The following is a 17,031-nucleotide window of genomic DNA, read 5'->3' on the forward strand; positions in this document are numbered from 1 at the left end:
ATCTGGGTTTTTTCAAATTCTTTAATCAGTTAAGGAGTAAAATGTTTGATTATTGTTGTGTAGCTGAAAAAAGAACTATTTGAAGTTTTGCATTAAAATTAAGAGAATAGAGAAGACATTCTAAGTCTGATTAAGTGAAAGTAATACGTGCATATTTTCTGTCCCCTCATTTTTTTTTTTAAAAAAAAACCCTGTATTCTCATATGCAAGTAAGTTCAGTCAAAGAATTTGGAAACTGTCTAACTAAATTCTGTTTCCTCTCACAGTGAGATACTTAGAAAATACAGCCATGTTAAACCTCCCTCCAGCACATAGTTTTGCAATGCATGATTCATTTGGGTAACTGAATAAATAAATAAATGTCAGCATTATGGAGCAGATTAGCACTGAGTGAGAAAATTTACCTTCCCCATGGAAAAATTACCTTCCCCATGCAACTTGAGGAGCAGTGATGGTGCTGATGGTCTCTGGTGTCTGGGAGTCTCCTCTCCCTTCAGGTGGGCATCCCCCAGTGACAGAGGAAGGTGGTTGGGTGATTCCCCTGCTTTTTTTGTAAAGACTGGAACTGTGTTGGTGACTTTCCTTGTATCACTTAATTCCAATGGATTTGAAAATGGGGCATTCTTTCCAAGTTCTTTGACAGGTTACTTAGAAATCAGCACTTGTGTGACTACTTATCTTAAAAACACTTAATTCTGTACATTACAAGAAAAACTTTGTTGTAGAATTCATCACTTCAGCTTATACTTTACTTCCCCTCAGATGTGGCATACTGCTTGTTTGTATCATTGTCTTGTTCATCTTGTTTGCAAGTACTTAACCACTCATTTCTTAAAGATTATAATTTACTACTTCTGCCACTCAAATATTTCTTCTTATTTAATCGTTGATTTTTTTGGCTTGTTGGGTCAGTTTCTTTAATTGACTGAAAAACTTTACCTTTTGGAATAGCAGACAGAGTAGGTGGTTGAACTTTCATACTGCATCTGTAGGGCTTGCTTTGGAGCTTTCTTGGTTTGAAAAGTGGAATTAAAAAAAAATACTTTTCTGACTAACGATGTTGCCCATGAGCTCTCCTTTCTGTTGAAAAGGAATGGAACAAAAGAGCGTGAATGGGATGGTTCTGATGAGGTCCCACTGGAATGAGGTGAATTGAGTTAGAACTGCAACTGTGCAACTTCTTTAAGTTCCACTGATGATGACTTTAGTATTCTAAGGAAGATAAAGAAGTTATCTTGTTAAGGTTTACTTCAAAATAAAGAAAGACTTCATGCCTGTTTGAAGGGAAAAGGGGGCTTAATTCCTGATAGTTAGCTAAACAGTTAATTTTTTTTGCAGGTAATCTAAATTTAATAGAAGACCCCAGGGAAATTCAAGGGTGTGAACAATAAGCATAATATTTTATGAAAATGACCCCCATATTTAAAATCTGGCATTCTATGTTGTGCATTGTAGCACCAAGTCCACATCTACCTTTTAGAAAATTAAAACACATAAATTCTGTTTAGTGTTTGATGTGTGCTGCACTAGCTGAAAGCCATAATGCCCCTAAAACCTTGGGTTGCTTTTCACCTTTCATAAATTCCTGGGTAGATTCTATACAAAAAATAATTTTCAGCTCCGTGGCTCATTGTTATTCAAACTTGATTGATCGTCGTCATTTACTCAGTGAGGAAGTTAAGTGCTCCTGTCATTTCCAAAGAGTATAATTGGGACGTTTCACAGGTCAGTGGTAGTGACAGGTTTCCCTTTTGATTAGTGTTAGACTGATAACAAAAATTACAGTTTCCTATGATTAATGTTTTCTATAGCACTTGAATGCACAGTTCATGGATTGTACCTAAACAAAGTGAATTTGCATCTGATTATGCCTTTTCTCCATCAGGCTTTTCACGTGCTTTCAAGTTTCAGAGCTTGCAGGCAATAGAGCAAAGTTGCTTCTAATGCAGTTTTCAAGTTGAAGATTAGTGAAGCCCACCTAATTTTGGTATCCTAATGTACAGAGAGCTGTGTGCCTCCAACAGCATGGGAACAAATTAGGAGAAATTTAAATTTAAAATAGTACTCTTCTGGGTTCTTTCTGGTCCTCTGAGATATGTTCTGCACATTTGTATTATACCCACTGATATTTTAAGTATGACCTGGATATTTAGGTTAAATGATCAGTCTGAACTGAGTTTTCTTTCTCTTACTAGTTTGACATTATTTGTCAGTTCCTTAAACCTGTTGCTGTTCATTTTTTACAGACTACTTCAGAATAAAAACTGGAAACACACTGAGTGTAGTTTCCCTGTTTTATAAGGTGAAAGTTAGTCAGCTTTTACATAGTGGCACAAAGTTTAGACTGAGATCATCCATGACAAGTTTTAGGTGGGTGAAATCTTTTTTAGTAGCTAAATGTGAAATGGAACCTGAGTATGCCAAGTAGAATGCCCTGATTCAAGCTAGAGAAATAAAGAGTGGATGTTCTTTCAAACTTAATTAAATTGCCCCTACCAGATACAAAAGAGATGACACCACCAACAGAACCTTGAAACCAAAATACAAACAAACTAAATTCTTTTCAGTCTCTAACCCTCTTCTTTTGGGCAGACAGTAAAACCTGATGATGTTTTTCTTTCTAAAGGCCAATGGGAAGGTCTTCTAGCAGTTGTAGTTTAACACAGATGTTCTTCTTTCATGTCTAGTGCCTTTGTGAGATTGTCATCAGTGATAGAATATTTGACCCTTTCTTTGCATTAGAACTTTATTTTGGTTTCCTCTGTGAAGGTCAGGTTCAGGATGTGTCTGCCTTGGCCATGCCAGGTAGGGCCTGAATTGCTCCTTTCTTTCAGATGAAGATAAACTATTGCAGTGGAAGGCAAAAAGTAAACCAGGGTGCAGGATCTTCCAGCATAGCCTGAAGATTTCTAGGTGGGGTAATTGGGCTGAAGAAATTATGTTGTTGTTGTTGTTGTTGTTAGTTCTCTTTGGCAGCAGGGCACTTTCAAACACAATTATACCAAGACTTGATTTTAAAATGAAGGCTAATTGGGTGTTCTCTGGTAAGAACACAGTAGTAAATCTGTCAGGAGAGTAATTTTCTTTGTTTACCAAAGCTGCAGCTTTCTTATATTGAAGTAATTTTTTAAACAAAGGGAACAACTTAACTTCTAGCTTCTACCACTGGTTCATTGTATGTTAAAGTGTATCAGTATGGGTAGGAATATAAAATAATTAGCTTTATTAGAAAGTAGTTCAGTCCAGCTTACAAGCAGTACTTATCAAAAAGTTGCATTAAAAATTATTATTTATTTAAAATTTTAACTACATTCAATAAACCAAGATTGGTTTCTAGGTTTTTTGGTTTCAGAGTATATGTATGATTTAAAGGAACTCAGCTGTGACACACGATTAGAGTAGTGAATTAAATTGGGAAAATTCTGCTGCAGGCAAAACCTGCAGTATCCTCCAGTACTTGTTACAATGAGTAGTTGCTATGAATATCAACCTAAGTCAGATGCAGTAAGAGAAGTAAAGGAGAACTGAAAATAGTAAAAATGATACAATTCCTTATCTTTTGCTTTGGCTTGCTGCAGTGAACTTGAGAGAAAGCAATAGCATGTGGTTAGGCTGGTTTTAGTGGATACCCCTATTATTTCCTAGACCTGTAAAAGTGCCTGACAAACATGCAATAATGCTAATTATGTTGTTTTGAAGAATTAGGTGATACCCAAGGTGGGCAAAGGAAATAAAGCATAAAACCTCCAGCATTGCTGCCTTTTTAGGGTAGCTGACATTTGCTACTTCAGTGTTCCCATAGTACTGCCCATGTCAGAGGTGGCACAGATTCTTTTAGCTTATGTGTAATATAGAAGAAAAATGAATTTTCAGGTATGGGGCAAGCTTAGAAAAAAAAGTGGAGACTTGCTGGCACATGTGCAATAGTAGCTATCTGAATTGCTGCATAGGAGGCCACTTAGGTAAATGACTTCTCCTGGTTAGTTGGTGGGAACTCCATTTTTACTGTTCAGCTTGTTATAGATACTCAGTTTCAGACTGCCATATAGACCAAGAGCATGTTAAAAATCCCATTTTGTTGGTCTTTACCCTAGTTATGTGTGTAGTAGAGTGGTATGAATGGTTAGGATGTACCAAATTAGTTGGGAAATGAATGTATCAAATTATTTTGGTGTTGTTGTGAAGAAGCACGGTGAAACTATAGTATACAGGTCTGAATATTCATGCTTTGAGTCTTAGCTTTGCTACTTGTTTGTCTGCTCTGGTTTTGAGCTCCTAAACCATTTCTGATTCTATTTAATGTGCCACAGACTATTTGGGCACAGCTAAATGGCTAAAATCAAGCAAAGAAAAAGAGAGAACCCTATAATTTGCTCACTAAACCAAAATCTTGATCTTATTTTAAGATTTTTTTTTTTTTTTGCTTTATTTTATAGCTTCACACTTCCTCAGACTTCACCAACTGCATGTGTTCTAATGGATAAAAAAGGGGTTTAAAGAAGCCCTTAGGATAGAGTATGGCTTTAGAGATAAAATGTTAAGCAAAGGCCTAATCTTAGTTAAAGGTTAAATACATAATTAGGGAAATACTTTTGACCTAGAGCAGTCTCAGTAGGGCTGTCAAGGTGTCTGTGAAGTATTTTCAATGTGAAGGGATATTAAAAGCAATCTTTATATTTAAAAAAAAAAAAAAAAAAAGAAAAAGAAAACAACAAAAATCTCTCTGTAGATGAAAGCCTTGGATGATGACGATGAGGAGGAGGATGAAGATGACTTTGTGGAGGTCCCTGAGAAGGAAGGTTATGAGCCCCACATTCCAGACCACCTGCGTAAGGAATATGGTGAGTTTGCCCAGCTGTGACAAGCTTTATCCCTGCATGTTACTGCTGCACTAAAGTAAATAAACAGCTATTCTGAAGTAATAAAGTGATCAGTGGTGTGGGTAATCTCTGAGTGCTATGAGGAAGTCATTACATAGATATGGGAGCAGCGATTGGCTCTAGATAAACAAATACTTTCTAGGAGCAAGAGTGAGTGAGACAAGAAGCTTATTTCATTCCATCATGTTCCACTGTAGCTTGGAGCCAGAAAAAGCACTGTGCATGCTTACAAGGGTGCTAAACACATGGGAGTGAAAGGATTGCAAAGTCAAGCTGTAAATGAGCCTGAATATTAGAAATATTGGTAACAGTCTGAGATAGGATAAGGTTTTGTACTATCATCTGCATTAATAGCAGTTGGAGATGTGCAGCCACTTCCCTGCATAGAGCAGCCAACTTACTGCTCCAAAAGAAGGCTTTTGGGTTTTTGGGTGTTGCTATCACAGGATGTTAAACAGGGCTCAACATTCAAGTGCAGAGTTACAGCCACTGGGCACATACCAGATGACAAAATACAGTCTTGATCTTGCCTTCTTTTAATGCATTCTAAAGATATTTTAAAAAATAAATATATACTTATATTGTACTTTTGTGAAATTGAAGGGTGAGTTACTGAGAAAAGTTTAATCTCAAGTAGTTAAACCCTGGTGTTACTCCTTGTGCTTTGTACATCTTGTTTATTAACAAGATGGAGCTTTGCCTTGGTGTAGCATTGTGTCTTTTAGGATTCAGATTTCAGGACATTGTGGAGAAGGAGAGGGTAGCTGCCATCACATAGAAGTTAAAAACTGTGAGCACTGGAATAAGTTTCTTGCTCCTACATTTCTCCATAAGCATTTCTGTAAGATGGGGGCTGTGTTGTACCTTTCTCAATCCTGCTTGTGCTTTTTTTAACTCATCTCCAGTTTCCATCCTAGAAGTCAGGCTGCAGCTATAGCCTTTAGAGGCCAAATGTTTCTTTTTGCTGAAACAGGGGGATGTACCTGTTCAAACCCAAGCTGATGTAGCTCAAGTCACCTTTTTACATTCTCCTGCCATCAGATTTGGTTACAGACAGTGCAAGGTGATCAACAATGATACCCTGTAGTGCCTGGGGTCAGCTCAAGGATGTCTCTAGATGTGGAGTAGTGCTACTGCTTCAGTCCATTTATCTCATCTAGACTTAACCTACCAGGGTACCCAGGAAAGTAAGGCCTCTATTGATTATCTGTATGTCTGTGTTCCCCACCTAAGGACCTGCAGCAAGTCCAACTGGCTGGTTCTGTTTGGTTTGAAGCAGGTTCATGGCTCCATTCCTCAAGCCCTTAAAAAATGTGGAAATCAGCAGCTCTATAGAGGACTGAGGTTAGACTAGATCCCAGGTAGCTGCAGTGTGGTTTGGCACAACTTGTAGCTTATGTGTTCCTTGAAGCAGTCTGCAGGCATTTACTTTTAGCCTTCCCCAACTCTTGGTTGGACAGTGGAACAGGGAGCAGTGGTGTAGTGAAATGGGAAGAGGATTTGTGTGTTAGACAAGAACACAGAACAGTGGTGAAGAGCTGTAGGATGCAAACTCAAGAACCTGGCAGGTTTTAATTTTTTATTTGTGGAAAAAAACCTGTTACATTTAGATAAAATCATACCAGTATATGCTGGCTATGCCAATTATCCCAGTCTTGCACTAATCAACGAGTAAGTTCTAATTGTGGGATGTTCAAAAAAGTGAGGCAATGGAAGAGAAGGAGCTTTGTTTTTACCTGTCAACTTTTACTGGAAGTGAAATGTACTCATCTCTTCCCTCCCTTCCTTTCTCCTTTTCCTCCTGTCTTCCTCATGGACAATTTTTTTTTAAAATAGAGTGTCTTACAACCCTTTTTATCACACTAACACAATATTTCACTGCTATTTGAATTCCTTCACACGGAAGAGAACAAGCCTACTCTCTACTCAAGAATATTTTCAAAATCTGTATAAAATGAATTAAGAAATCCCCAATTTGTATTTAAACTATTGCTGATAGGAAAATATATTGTAGTGAGGAAGCCAATGAATCAGAAAACAAAACCTGGCTCATTTTGTATGCATGTAGCTGTGTAGGAGCTAATGGTCAGACTTGGTTGTTCTTTTATCTGATGTGCTTGTTAAAAATAGCACTTTGAAAAAAAAGGAACCATTCTTGATGTTTCTGAAGTCATTCAGCCTTTCTTGCTGCCACTAAAACTCATTATGTAAGCTCCCAGTTCAGGAAAGAGTCTGAAAATAATTAATTAAAGTAATTCAGGAAATCTTTTAAGCACTTCTGTCTTTGTGTGCTTAAGTGCTTTCTTGGACCAACTGATCAGTTACTTGTTCAAAATCTATTTCATAAGCCAATATATAACTATTGCATAAATCAACTGATAATCAACTGATTTCTGTGTAACTACTTCAGGTCTGCAGAAAATGGAGAACTGTATTTCCTCTATTGGATTATGTTCTGTGTGTTTTTAATAAGTAAAACCAAAATAAGCATCCCTTTTACACTTTTTTTTAAGAAAAGTGAATTGTCATGGTAAAATACAAAAGAAGATATTGATTTCATAGTCACATGTTATCATCAAGAGTGTTAGGCAGCCACCACTAATTATTAACATGATTCTTTGTTCCATGTGCAAGTGCAGTTATCATAGCAGTGACTTTAATTTTATCTTAATATAGTCCAGGTAGGTTATTGCTACTTTTCTGTAGTTTATGAGAACTCTGAGCTAAGAAAATGAAAGTCTGTGTGAGTGCAGTGGTCTAACTAGAACACTAAACCTTCCACATGTAAATAAAATCTCAGTGTTTTGTAGAAGGTATGAATAATGTAAAGTTGTTTTTTTTCTTGTACTGCTAATTTTCCTCAACAAACCAGAAAAAGTGAACAGCTCCTCAGATTAGCTTTATACTAATCAGGAACTCAAAGTTTTTAAATGACTGTGGAAATTGATTGAAATGTGACATTTAAGTTATTGATTTAAAAGTCACCTTGTTCCCTTCCACTTACCTTAGGAAAAATATCCTACCAACAGGGTAAATTTCAAGCCAAGATGCTGTTTCTGATGATGCAGAATCATGATTCTCCTGAGATCTGAAAAGTTTTTTTTAAATCAAAAAATATTTAGAGACAGGGGGATTTTTACAGGCATAATTATATAAACATGCAGTTGTATTATCTGTGTATCTATGTAGTTGATGGTGATGATGTCAAAACTGATGAGATTTGGTATATCAGATCTCCTGGGCATGGGTACAGTTAGGGTGGAGGGAGAATTAAACAAGTCAATTTGAATCTCCATGTATAAGATGAAATGTAAATTTGTTAAAAGAATTTAGGTGATTAGATAACTGAAGTGTGAAGATATAACCCATTAGGGGTGTCATGCCAAATTAGCATTACCAGACTTTTAACGACCTCCCATTTGTATAATCCTTATTTACACTTGCACCTGATCTCTGCAACAGACAAGAGACCAGCTATCCTGTGGCACCACGGGGCCATTGGAAACACATTTTGTGTTGCTAAAGAAGAGCATTGGGCTGATAAAAAAGCAACAGTGCTGTGAAAATAATTTTCACCAGGTTGCTCAGGTTCTCCACCCTTGGCACCAATGTTGCTCATGTCCATCTAGGAGTAATTTGCCCTTGTGTGGGTAGTATTGCTAATCCCTCAAAACTTGAGGCATTGCTCATTTAAAAGAAAGCTTTAGGGAAAGATAACATCTTTTTTCCACTTATTTCACACATTCCAACCTTTACTGGCCAGCTGTGGGTTGCTTGGCTTGTCATTTTACAAGCACAGGGACATGAGGAAGCCATCTGACTTGGGAATAGTGTTTTGGAGGCAGTTTACTGCTTATCAAGTTCATCCTTATCCAGATTCTATGAGAAATGGCTGTACAGTCAAGAACACAAACCATTATTTCAATTCTGGTTAATCAGATTATTTCTCTTGTATTTGAGCTGTAAGCCAGAACCTTTCTAGGGCCATGATAGCTACTTCAGTTGCTCACATTGTTTCCTAAAGCCTGCTTGGGGATTTCTTTCATATCAGGATCAAAGCTGCAGTTATAAATCCCAAGGGTTAGTTCTATCCACTTCAAAAACTGTTCCTCCATCACAGAGGGAGGTCCCTTCATGGGTTAGATGTCCTCACACTGCTTTTCCTAGTCTGGTGGTGTCTGGGTCATCCCTTTTTTTTGTGTTAAGTAGTTTGCTGGTAGTTTTTAAATAAGAAATGTCATATCAACATGGGAAAGAAGGCTTATACTCCAATTGAATAAATAAAGTGTACAAATACTTCACTATGCTGACTCTTGATTACGTATATTTATGTACTTTGTTTTTTCTGTAGGAAATAGGAAAATTACTTTAGTTACTGTCTATAGTAGTAATGTGCTCTTTTATCCTACCTTTGAATGAAGTTTCCCATTAAAAGTCTGGTTTATATAACAAAGGTAAAGCTAAACATACCTCAGCAACCTCCTGAGGGAATTCTTCCTGCATGAGAAGAACATTGAGAAGATTCTTGCATGGAGAAGCAGCTCAGTGGAGACCACAGGGAAAGCAAACCTGCAGATGATGGAGTGGAGGAGACAGAGTTCTCAGGAGATGGATTTGAGCCTTAGAATTATACTATTTAGGCTAAAGAAGGGCTTGTGGGTATTGCCTGACTTCTCTAAGGAAAAACAACAAATCAGGTTTTGCAGGGGGAAGGACAGGCAGAATTACCTGCCTGTGTTTCACTGCTCTGTGAAATTTGGGTTCCTTTTTCCCAAATTGGAAAATGTAGTTAACACACAGTTGTGATGCTATCCCTAGAAAAGAGTCTAATGTTTAGAATAAGTTTTCTGTTAATCTTTTTTTCTGTAAATGCTTTTTTTTATAAAAAGCATCAGACATAATTGTTACACGATTGAAATATCATGCATTGATTTACCCTAATGTATAGATAACAGGGATGATCTCTCAGGAATGGCATATAATTAAAATCTCCACTCCTTATGAATAGCAGAACCTTCAGAGATAGTGAGGTCTGCCTACTCTATGATCTGTAGGATCACCTATGGTAATGTTACTCACACACATTTGTGTTTGGAGTGATAGAGGAGAACTGATGCTGAAACACTGAAGCTGTAGGGAAGCAATGCCCCAGATAGTGACTTGAACTCTCTGGTCTGCAAGTCCATATGAAGTAAGCTTGGCAAAGATCTGTTCACGTAGCAGTAAAGATTATTTTGCTTCCTGAGTAAAAGAGATGCAGGTTTTTTCATTACAAGCAGAGGAGAGGGTGAAGTGGGGAAATACTGTACCTGAACTCTGGATTTTCCTGGCAGTCTTGGGGAGTGTCTGTACTCATAGAAATCACATACATTCACTGTGACCAAGTTTCAACAAATGGAAAACAGAATTTATTTTTTTTTTTTCAGGAAAGTTGAAATCCATAATACTACTTTATATTCTGTCTTCATTTTTTCAATTAAACTCCAGTGAATCTGAAGTAGCTACATTTTGTCTAAGTCCACACAGCTGAGGAAACCTGTGCTTGCTCCCTCTCTGAATTTTCACTGAGGGGCTTTTATCTCCCCCTAATCCCACCATTTCTGTCAGGACATAATCTCTTTCTCAAATTTACATTTTAATTACAAGGCCAGCTGAACTAGCTAAAATCAATAATGTCAGCATTCAGCAGCCTAACTTCAGCTGAAACCCCAGCCTCTCTCTTTCCTTTTATCGATTTATCTTGTGAACACGGTCTACTTTATTGCTTCAGGCAAATAGGTGCCACTTGGTCAATTTAAACAAAAAAGGGGATTTGAACATTTTTATGATTCTTTCTAAAAGTTGCTATTGGATCAGTTTGAACCCAGGTACTGGACTTGTGTTAAATAAAATAGAACGGCAGAATTCTTAAGAGAAATTTTACTTCTAAAACTGCACTTAATCCCATCTATGTCTTAAAAACAAAACAAAACAAAACCCCCCCACTCTGATGTTGGATACCATTCAGCCAGGGTTGTCTGCATGGTGTCTCTAATTTCTGTCTTGTTAGCAAAAATTAATTGTGTAAACAAATATTTTTTCAAAGTCAACAGTAGAGGTGGTATTACTCATGTGCTCGTGTATTTATCTTTAGCTTTTTTCTGTTAATAGTTTAAAATAAGAAATCAATGGGGAAATATTTTGTGCTTGTAACTCTTAAGAATTCCTATATTGATCTTTTAGATGTGATTTTATCTATCTAAATGTCACATTGTCCATCTCTCTCTCTTGCCTTTTCTGTGTGTTGCTGACTGCTTGTCTCTGCTGTTCCCTGCTCTGCCCCACTCCCCCCCCCAAAATCATTGCAGTGAACAAGCAATCATGCTTTCCATAAATATTGGAAAAAATAGAATAAAAGTAGGATTTGTTTTATTTGGGTGTTGTTGCACCCCATTACAAGGAAACTTGTAATTCAAATGAGTGAAGGTGAGGATGAATTACTGGAAGACCTCATGAGGTGGAAAGAGGATAGGGCAAGTTGGTCTGATCTTGTTTGTGAAAAATATGGTTTTCTTTGAAAAGAAAATATTGTGTGTACCAAAGCTACCTGCCACTACTGGTCCTGCAGTTTCCCACTGACAGTGCAGGTCATACCATATTACCTTTTCCTTTTTCAGTTGATATCTTGTGATGCATTTAATAATTACCAAAACAAATTAACAAAGCATTAATGCTTCTGGATATAGCTTCAGGGTTGGCTGAGAATAGGTCAGCAGGAGAATAGGAGTCCCAATGGATAAAACATGTCAGGTAAATATGGGTTGCTTTTCATAAGAAGGCTGAGGTGACTTTCTTAAAATGTTTGTCTAAAACCATGACTTCATTTTGTGTTGATCTTGCTTTTGGGGGGGGGGGAGTGGGGCCTTGCATTTCAATCACTTTTTATAAAAAGTGGATTTCCCCATTTTCTGATGGGGAAAATGTAGTGTAGCATGTTAGTGTGAGGGATCACATCTTCCCATTTTTAGCTGTCATTGGCTGAAAAGTTCTTGTTACTGCTGCCAGCTGATGGACTTGCTTCCCCAGCTCAGTAGGTAGATGTGTAACTGCTCAGCCTGTCTAACAGCATCATTGCAGCCTGTGCTGGCTGTCTAATTAATCTAACCCTATAAAGTAATTATAGCTGCTAGAGCTGAGCATCAGTGCCTGGAAGTGCCCAGCAGCAGGTGTGTTCCTCAGGTGTAGCTCAGGCATTTGCTGTCTCCTGAGTGTGCTCTCAGTCTATTCCTTGCTTCTGCCACCACTGAGGTATTTTATCTTGGCAAATTGTGTGTTTTAGTGTCTGTGAAAGAAGACTGTTCTGTAGATAATTCTGTTCGTGGATGCATTTAGGTGTTGAAACACAACTGTTTGCTGCCCCTTAACAAATGGAAAACAAAAGGTGGTTTTGTTTGTATTCTGAGCTGTCAATATGGTAGCTGAGAGGCATCACAGAAGAGGAATGTTCTTCACACCCACTTTGTTTATTTACTGGGTGTGCTTTCCTGCCAGCTGTGATAAGTGATGGTTGTTCCCATTCTTGCCAGTGAATCCCTTTCCCAGAAGTGGTTTCTCTTTGCCAGGCTGTAAGTTTGAGCAGGACTTTCTGCTGAGACACCAAAAAGAATTAACTTTAGCATGGAGGAAGATATGGGTGTATGCCTTCCCTTTCACTTTCTGCTGCTCTTAGATGCCTTTGGAGCTCAAGGTCTTAAACAGTAGTGTCAATAGTTCCTTACCATCCTTACCATGATGCAACCTTGCCTACAGAAATGAAATACCAGCAGGCAGATGTGACACCAGAAACATAACTTACAAAAAACAGCATTGCAGTTTAGGCAAACACAAATTGTTAAAATCCTCCTTTTCAAGGTGAAGTAACATCACTGAGTTGTTTTGCAGGGCTGGAACCCCTGCCACCTTCTAAAGCACCAGAGATGAAGACAGCAAGACCAACACCACTGAGCTCCTGCACCCAGCTGGAAGGGAATGAAGATGAACTGGATCCAACCTGTGCAGCTGCCACACTGAAACTTATTAGAGACAAACTACCAAAGTTACCATCTCCATGTGCCAGGTTCTCTTTTTTATTTCTAGTAGAAACATCTTTCTCTTACTTGTATTTGTTATTTATAAAACACACAAAAACCCACTCCTGAACTAAGCAAACTGCTATGGCTGGCTTGGTTTCATTGTGAAATTGCAGTTCTTTTACTGAGATGTGTATTCACTTGCTTAATATTTGGGATGTTTTTAGTGATTTCACCAGGCTCTTAAGGAATATTTTAGTACTCACTTGGTTTACGTTTTATTTGGTGTAATTGGACTCTATGAAAATATACAATATTCCCTCCTCTCCTAACTGAAAAGCCCATCTTTTTTTATTGTGTTAATTTTTGGTTTGTAACCTAACAGAATACATCATGATAGTAAATTAGAAAGTAGCTTCAACTGTCACCTGCCTTCTAGGGACTTACATTGTCAGTGGTGCTTGGAGGTGTGTTGCTGATTCCAAAGACATATTTATTGTCAATTCTGCTCAAAGCTTGGTGACATTGCAGCCTTGTCTAGCATTTATCTGCTAGACATAAGACTGGGATAAGACTGGAGTAATCTACTTGACACCTGTGCATTGACCAGACAGGCCCCCCAAAACTGGCATATTGGGATGTGATCTCAGAAAGAGAAAGGTATTTATTTTATCAGAACTCTGGAGTACTCAGGTATACATTTTGACTTCTAATCTTGTAAAAGTTTCAGTAAGGTGACTGAGACCATTTGCAGCTCTGTCAGAAAATAGCCAAGGTTTCCATAGTCATCTGTTTTTTGAGGACTAATGAGTTCTGTAGTGGTGTTGCACAATGAGTACTGTAAATCTGCAAGACAGAATTTTGTCAACAAACCAAAGACTTTGCAGCCTGTGACACTGCCATGCAGACATGGTCATGAGCACAGTTTGACACATCAATAGCTCTTGTTACAGAGTAGTGTGTGTGATCCACTTCTGTCCCCATCACTGGGGCTTCTACACCCCCAGTATATAATAGATTTTATTTAACTTTAGCCAAATGTTCAGTTAGCTTCCTGGTTGCACTGCAGTGTCATGGTCTGTACTTTTTTTTTTTTTTTTTTTTTTTTTTTTAATAAAAAAAGGGAGAGAGAATCCTGTAAAGGCAGTTGTAGTCCTAAGATAATATTACTGTTGGCATGAAAATCAAATGAAAAAAGAGAAAAAGTTGTTGTGGTCATTGTTGTTCTGTATTGACTTTTTATCAATTTTCTCTAGTGGCTCTTCAACTGCTGAGCCAGCAGCCTTGGAAGAGCCTGACAGTAAGAGAAGAAAACTGGAAGAAGAAAGAGCTAAAGCTCCCTTCATGCCTTTTGGATTAGATCTTCACTACTGGGGACAGGATCAGCCAAGTGCTGGGAAGATTATCAAGTAATGCCCTTTTTCTTTTAAGATAAATTAAACAAATATACAGATTTACTTGTACTCAGAGGTCAGGCAGTGGGATGACTGCTATTTCTTTAGATAATTAATTTTCTTCTTTCCCTTGTGTTGTAGGGCCCATAAGCAAAGTCAGAATTTGTACCTTAAAATGTTATTTGTTTTGAGAAGACATGACACTAATTAAATATCCTTTGATGCTTCAAAGCACAGATTTTTCTGCTCTTCTCAAGTTTGTGTATTATTTGGAGCATAGCAGCACTTATTCCAATTTAAGTTGGTACCTCTTCATGCAAATTGCTATGCAAGTGCATGATAGATGGTCCCTCTACTGGGGACTTTACAGTCTAAATAAATAGCAGACAAGGTAGGAGAAAGATTGGGGAATGTGTCAGGAGTATTTTTCCTTACTTTACAGAGTGGTAACTAAGGAAATCAATATGTGTGCTGAGGCCCACAAGGAAAGGTGACATTTAAAGATGTTGAATTTGGATCTCTTACACTCCATTCCTGTCTGGGAAGGTTGTGTTTCTTGGAAATGAGGCAGTGATGGCTTGGGGAAAGCTTTAGTAATACTGGGGAGCATATATTGTAGGTATAGATCAGAACTTGTTTCTAGCAGTCATTTTTAAAACCCCTTTTTAGCAATGGTATTTTTATATTAAAGTTGGGGTGCAAAGTCTTCCCTCTGTGTATACATTTCATTTAAGTCCACTCAAACTTTAGTATCAGTATGTACCATGTGTGGCTTGGAAAATGCAAAAACCATTGACTGGCAAATCAAACTCAAATTCTCAGCAGTATTGCCTTAACTTAGTTAAAAAAAAAAAAATCTAAACACAGAAAACTCCACGACACCAACACTGACCCATGATTGCAGTGTGAAGACAGTGTTTGCAGAAAAATGCCAGGGGAAAGCATGGTCCCTGTACCAAATTGCAAAATGCAGAATATGTTTGAAATTGTTGAAAGTCAGTGAAATCTGATACATACCAGTGCTTTACCACAGTCACTCCCAGCTTCAGCTTCTCTCTTGTGTGGTGTAGGCTCTTCAAAGCCTATAAAATAGTTAAGATTTTCAGCAGGGCTTTAGGAAGCATTTGTCTGTGATAATGCCAAAAAGGTAGTAAGGCTTTACTTTACATTGCAAATGAGTTATTCAGGTCATAATGAAATCAAAAGCATATTTCACTGCCTGTCTGCCTTGTGCTGTACTGTTTTATTTTTATGCTTTCCAATAAAATAGAGGGCACACTTTCTGCACCTTATAGTCTATAACTACAGATGTGCCAATCTAACTAAAGATAATTTAAGTAACTCTGCACACACAGTAGCACTGACCCCTGAGTATAAAATGGATTTATTGAAAAAATTATAATAGTTGTTTAACTTTTCAGTATGCACACATATTGTCTCCATAAGCTGCCTTGGGAATAAAAGCAAACCCCAAAAATAGACAGTACATATGGAATATATGTGGTTTTTTAATTTCTAAAATCTGAAATAAAAAAGTCTTCCCCTCTAACCTATTTAACACTACACTTAATTACAACATTTATGATAAATTAATATTTTGATAGTAAGAATGTAGCTAGCAGGAAGATGATTTTCTGTAGTTTTGTTTAAAATGTTAAAGTTTGGGCCAAATAATTTTCCCCACTTCTGCCTTCATTCACACAACTCTTTTTGTTGTTGTTGCTATGTTAAAAACTCTTAAAATGAGTTTATAAAGCTGTAGTAGTACTTTTGGGGGGGCAAAGGGGAGGGGGAAATACTGCTCAGTGTCATACTGTCTAGAGACTGCTATTCCAGCTTAACCTACTATTGTGGATAGCATGGGCTTTCCAAATTTATCTACACTCCTCCTTGAACTGAATTGAATTAAATGAGCTTACTCTTAGGACCAGAGTAAACTAGTTGGTGCAGAATTTTTTTTACTATGCATTGGATATTTTAATTAACTCATTTAGCATTTGCTCCAGAACCTCTCTATGCATCATACTGGGTTTAGAATTTATATTTATTCAAGCTTTTTGTAAGCTTCCCATCATTTTAGGAACAAAGTTGACATAAATTTGTTGAAAGGGTCTGACATATCTCCAGGAGCTGGACTTTGGTTTAGATTTCATTTAACCATTACTTGTCTTTTATTCTTTCTAATGTATCACTGTGTAATTTCCATTATTGTTCTAGATCATCTTCTAGTTGATTATCTGTTCCTCTTCTGAACCTCCTTACAAAAAAATTTTACTTGTCACATGAATCATTTTTTCAAATCAAGATCTCATCTACTCTTTTAAAGCATTGCTTAAATTACAGCAATAGGGAGTCAGAAAACCTCAGGGTTAAGCACTGTTTTGTCCTTTTCTCACCTCCTTGTAATTAACGTTGGGAGAAAATAATTTATGTGCTTGCAGTTAACAAGAATATTTATAAATATCTATGCACAAATTAGTCTATTTTCAGTCTAATTCACAAATACTGATCCATGATGTATGGAGTAAAACATAATTTTAGATTTCCTTGTGATTTGTTCAGTGCAGATATTTTTACTGGAGGGAAGTCAAAACACTGAAGTAGAACTTTTTCCCTAATTGGAAAGGTTGGCACCCAACTGTTAAATGCTTCTTCATCCCTATGTAACTGTACGTTGATAATTTAGAGAAGGAGGGGAGTTCAGACCAC

At 37.3% G+C, this 17,031-nt stretch overlaps 1 protein-coding gene across 1 annotated transcript in view; it reads left to right on the forward strand.

Annotated features, from left to right (window-relative positions):
- UVSSA (UV stimulated scaffold protein A) overlaps positions 1-17,031 on the forward strand; it is a 48,368-nt gene that overhangs the window by 16,271 nt on the left and 15,066 nt on the right. Inside the window, exons 7-9 of the mRNA XM_071753264.1 lie at positions 4,730-4,841; positions 12,801-12,975; positions 14,185-14,337. Coding sequence (XP_071609365.1) covers positions 4,730-4,841; positions 12,801-12,975; positions 14,185-14,337 — 440 coding nt within the window. The remainder of the gene's footprint in view (positions 1-4,729; positions 4,842-12,800; positions 12,976-14,184; positions 14,338-17,031) is intronic.

This window comes from Heliangelus exortis, chromosome 10 (genome assembly GCF_036169615.1).
Source record: "Heliangelus exortis chromosome 10, bHelExo1.hap1, whole genome shotgun sequence".
In the NCBI taxonomy this organism is placed as follows: Eukaryota; Metazoa; Chordata; class Aves; order Apodiformes; family Trochilidae; genus Heliangelus; species Heliangelus exortis.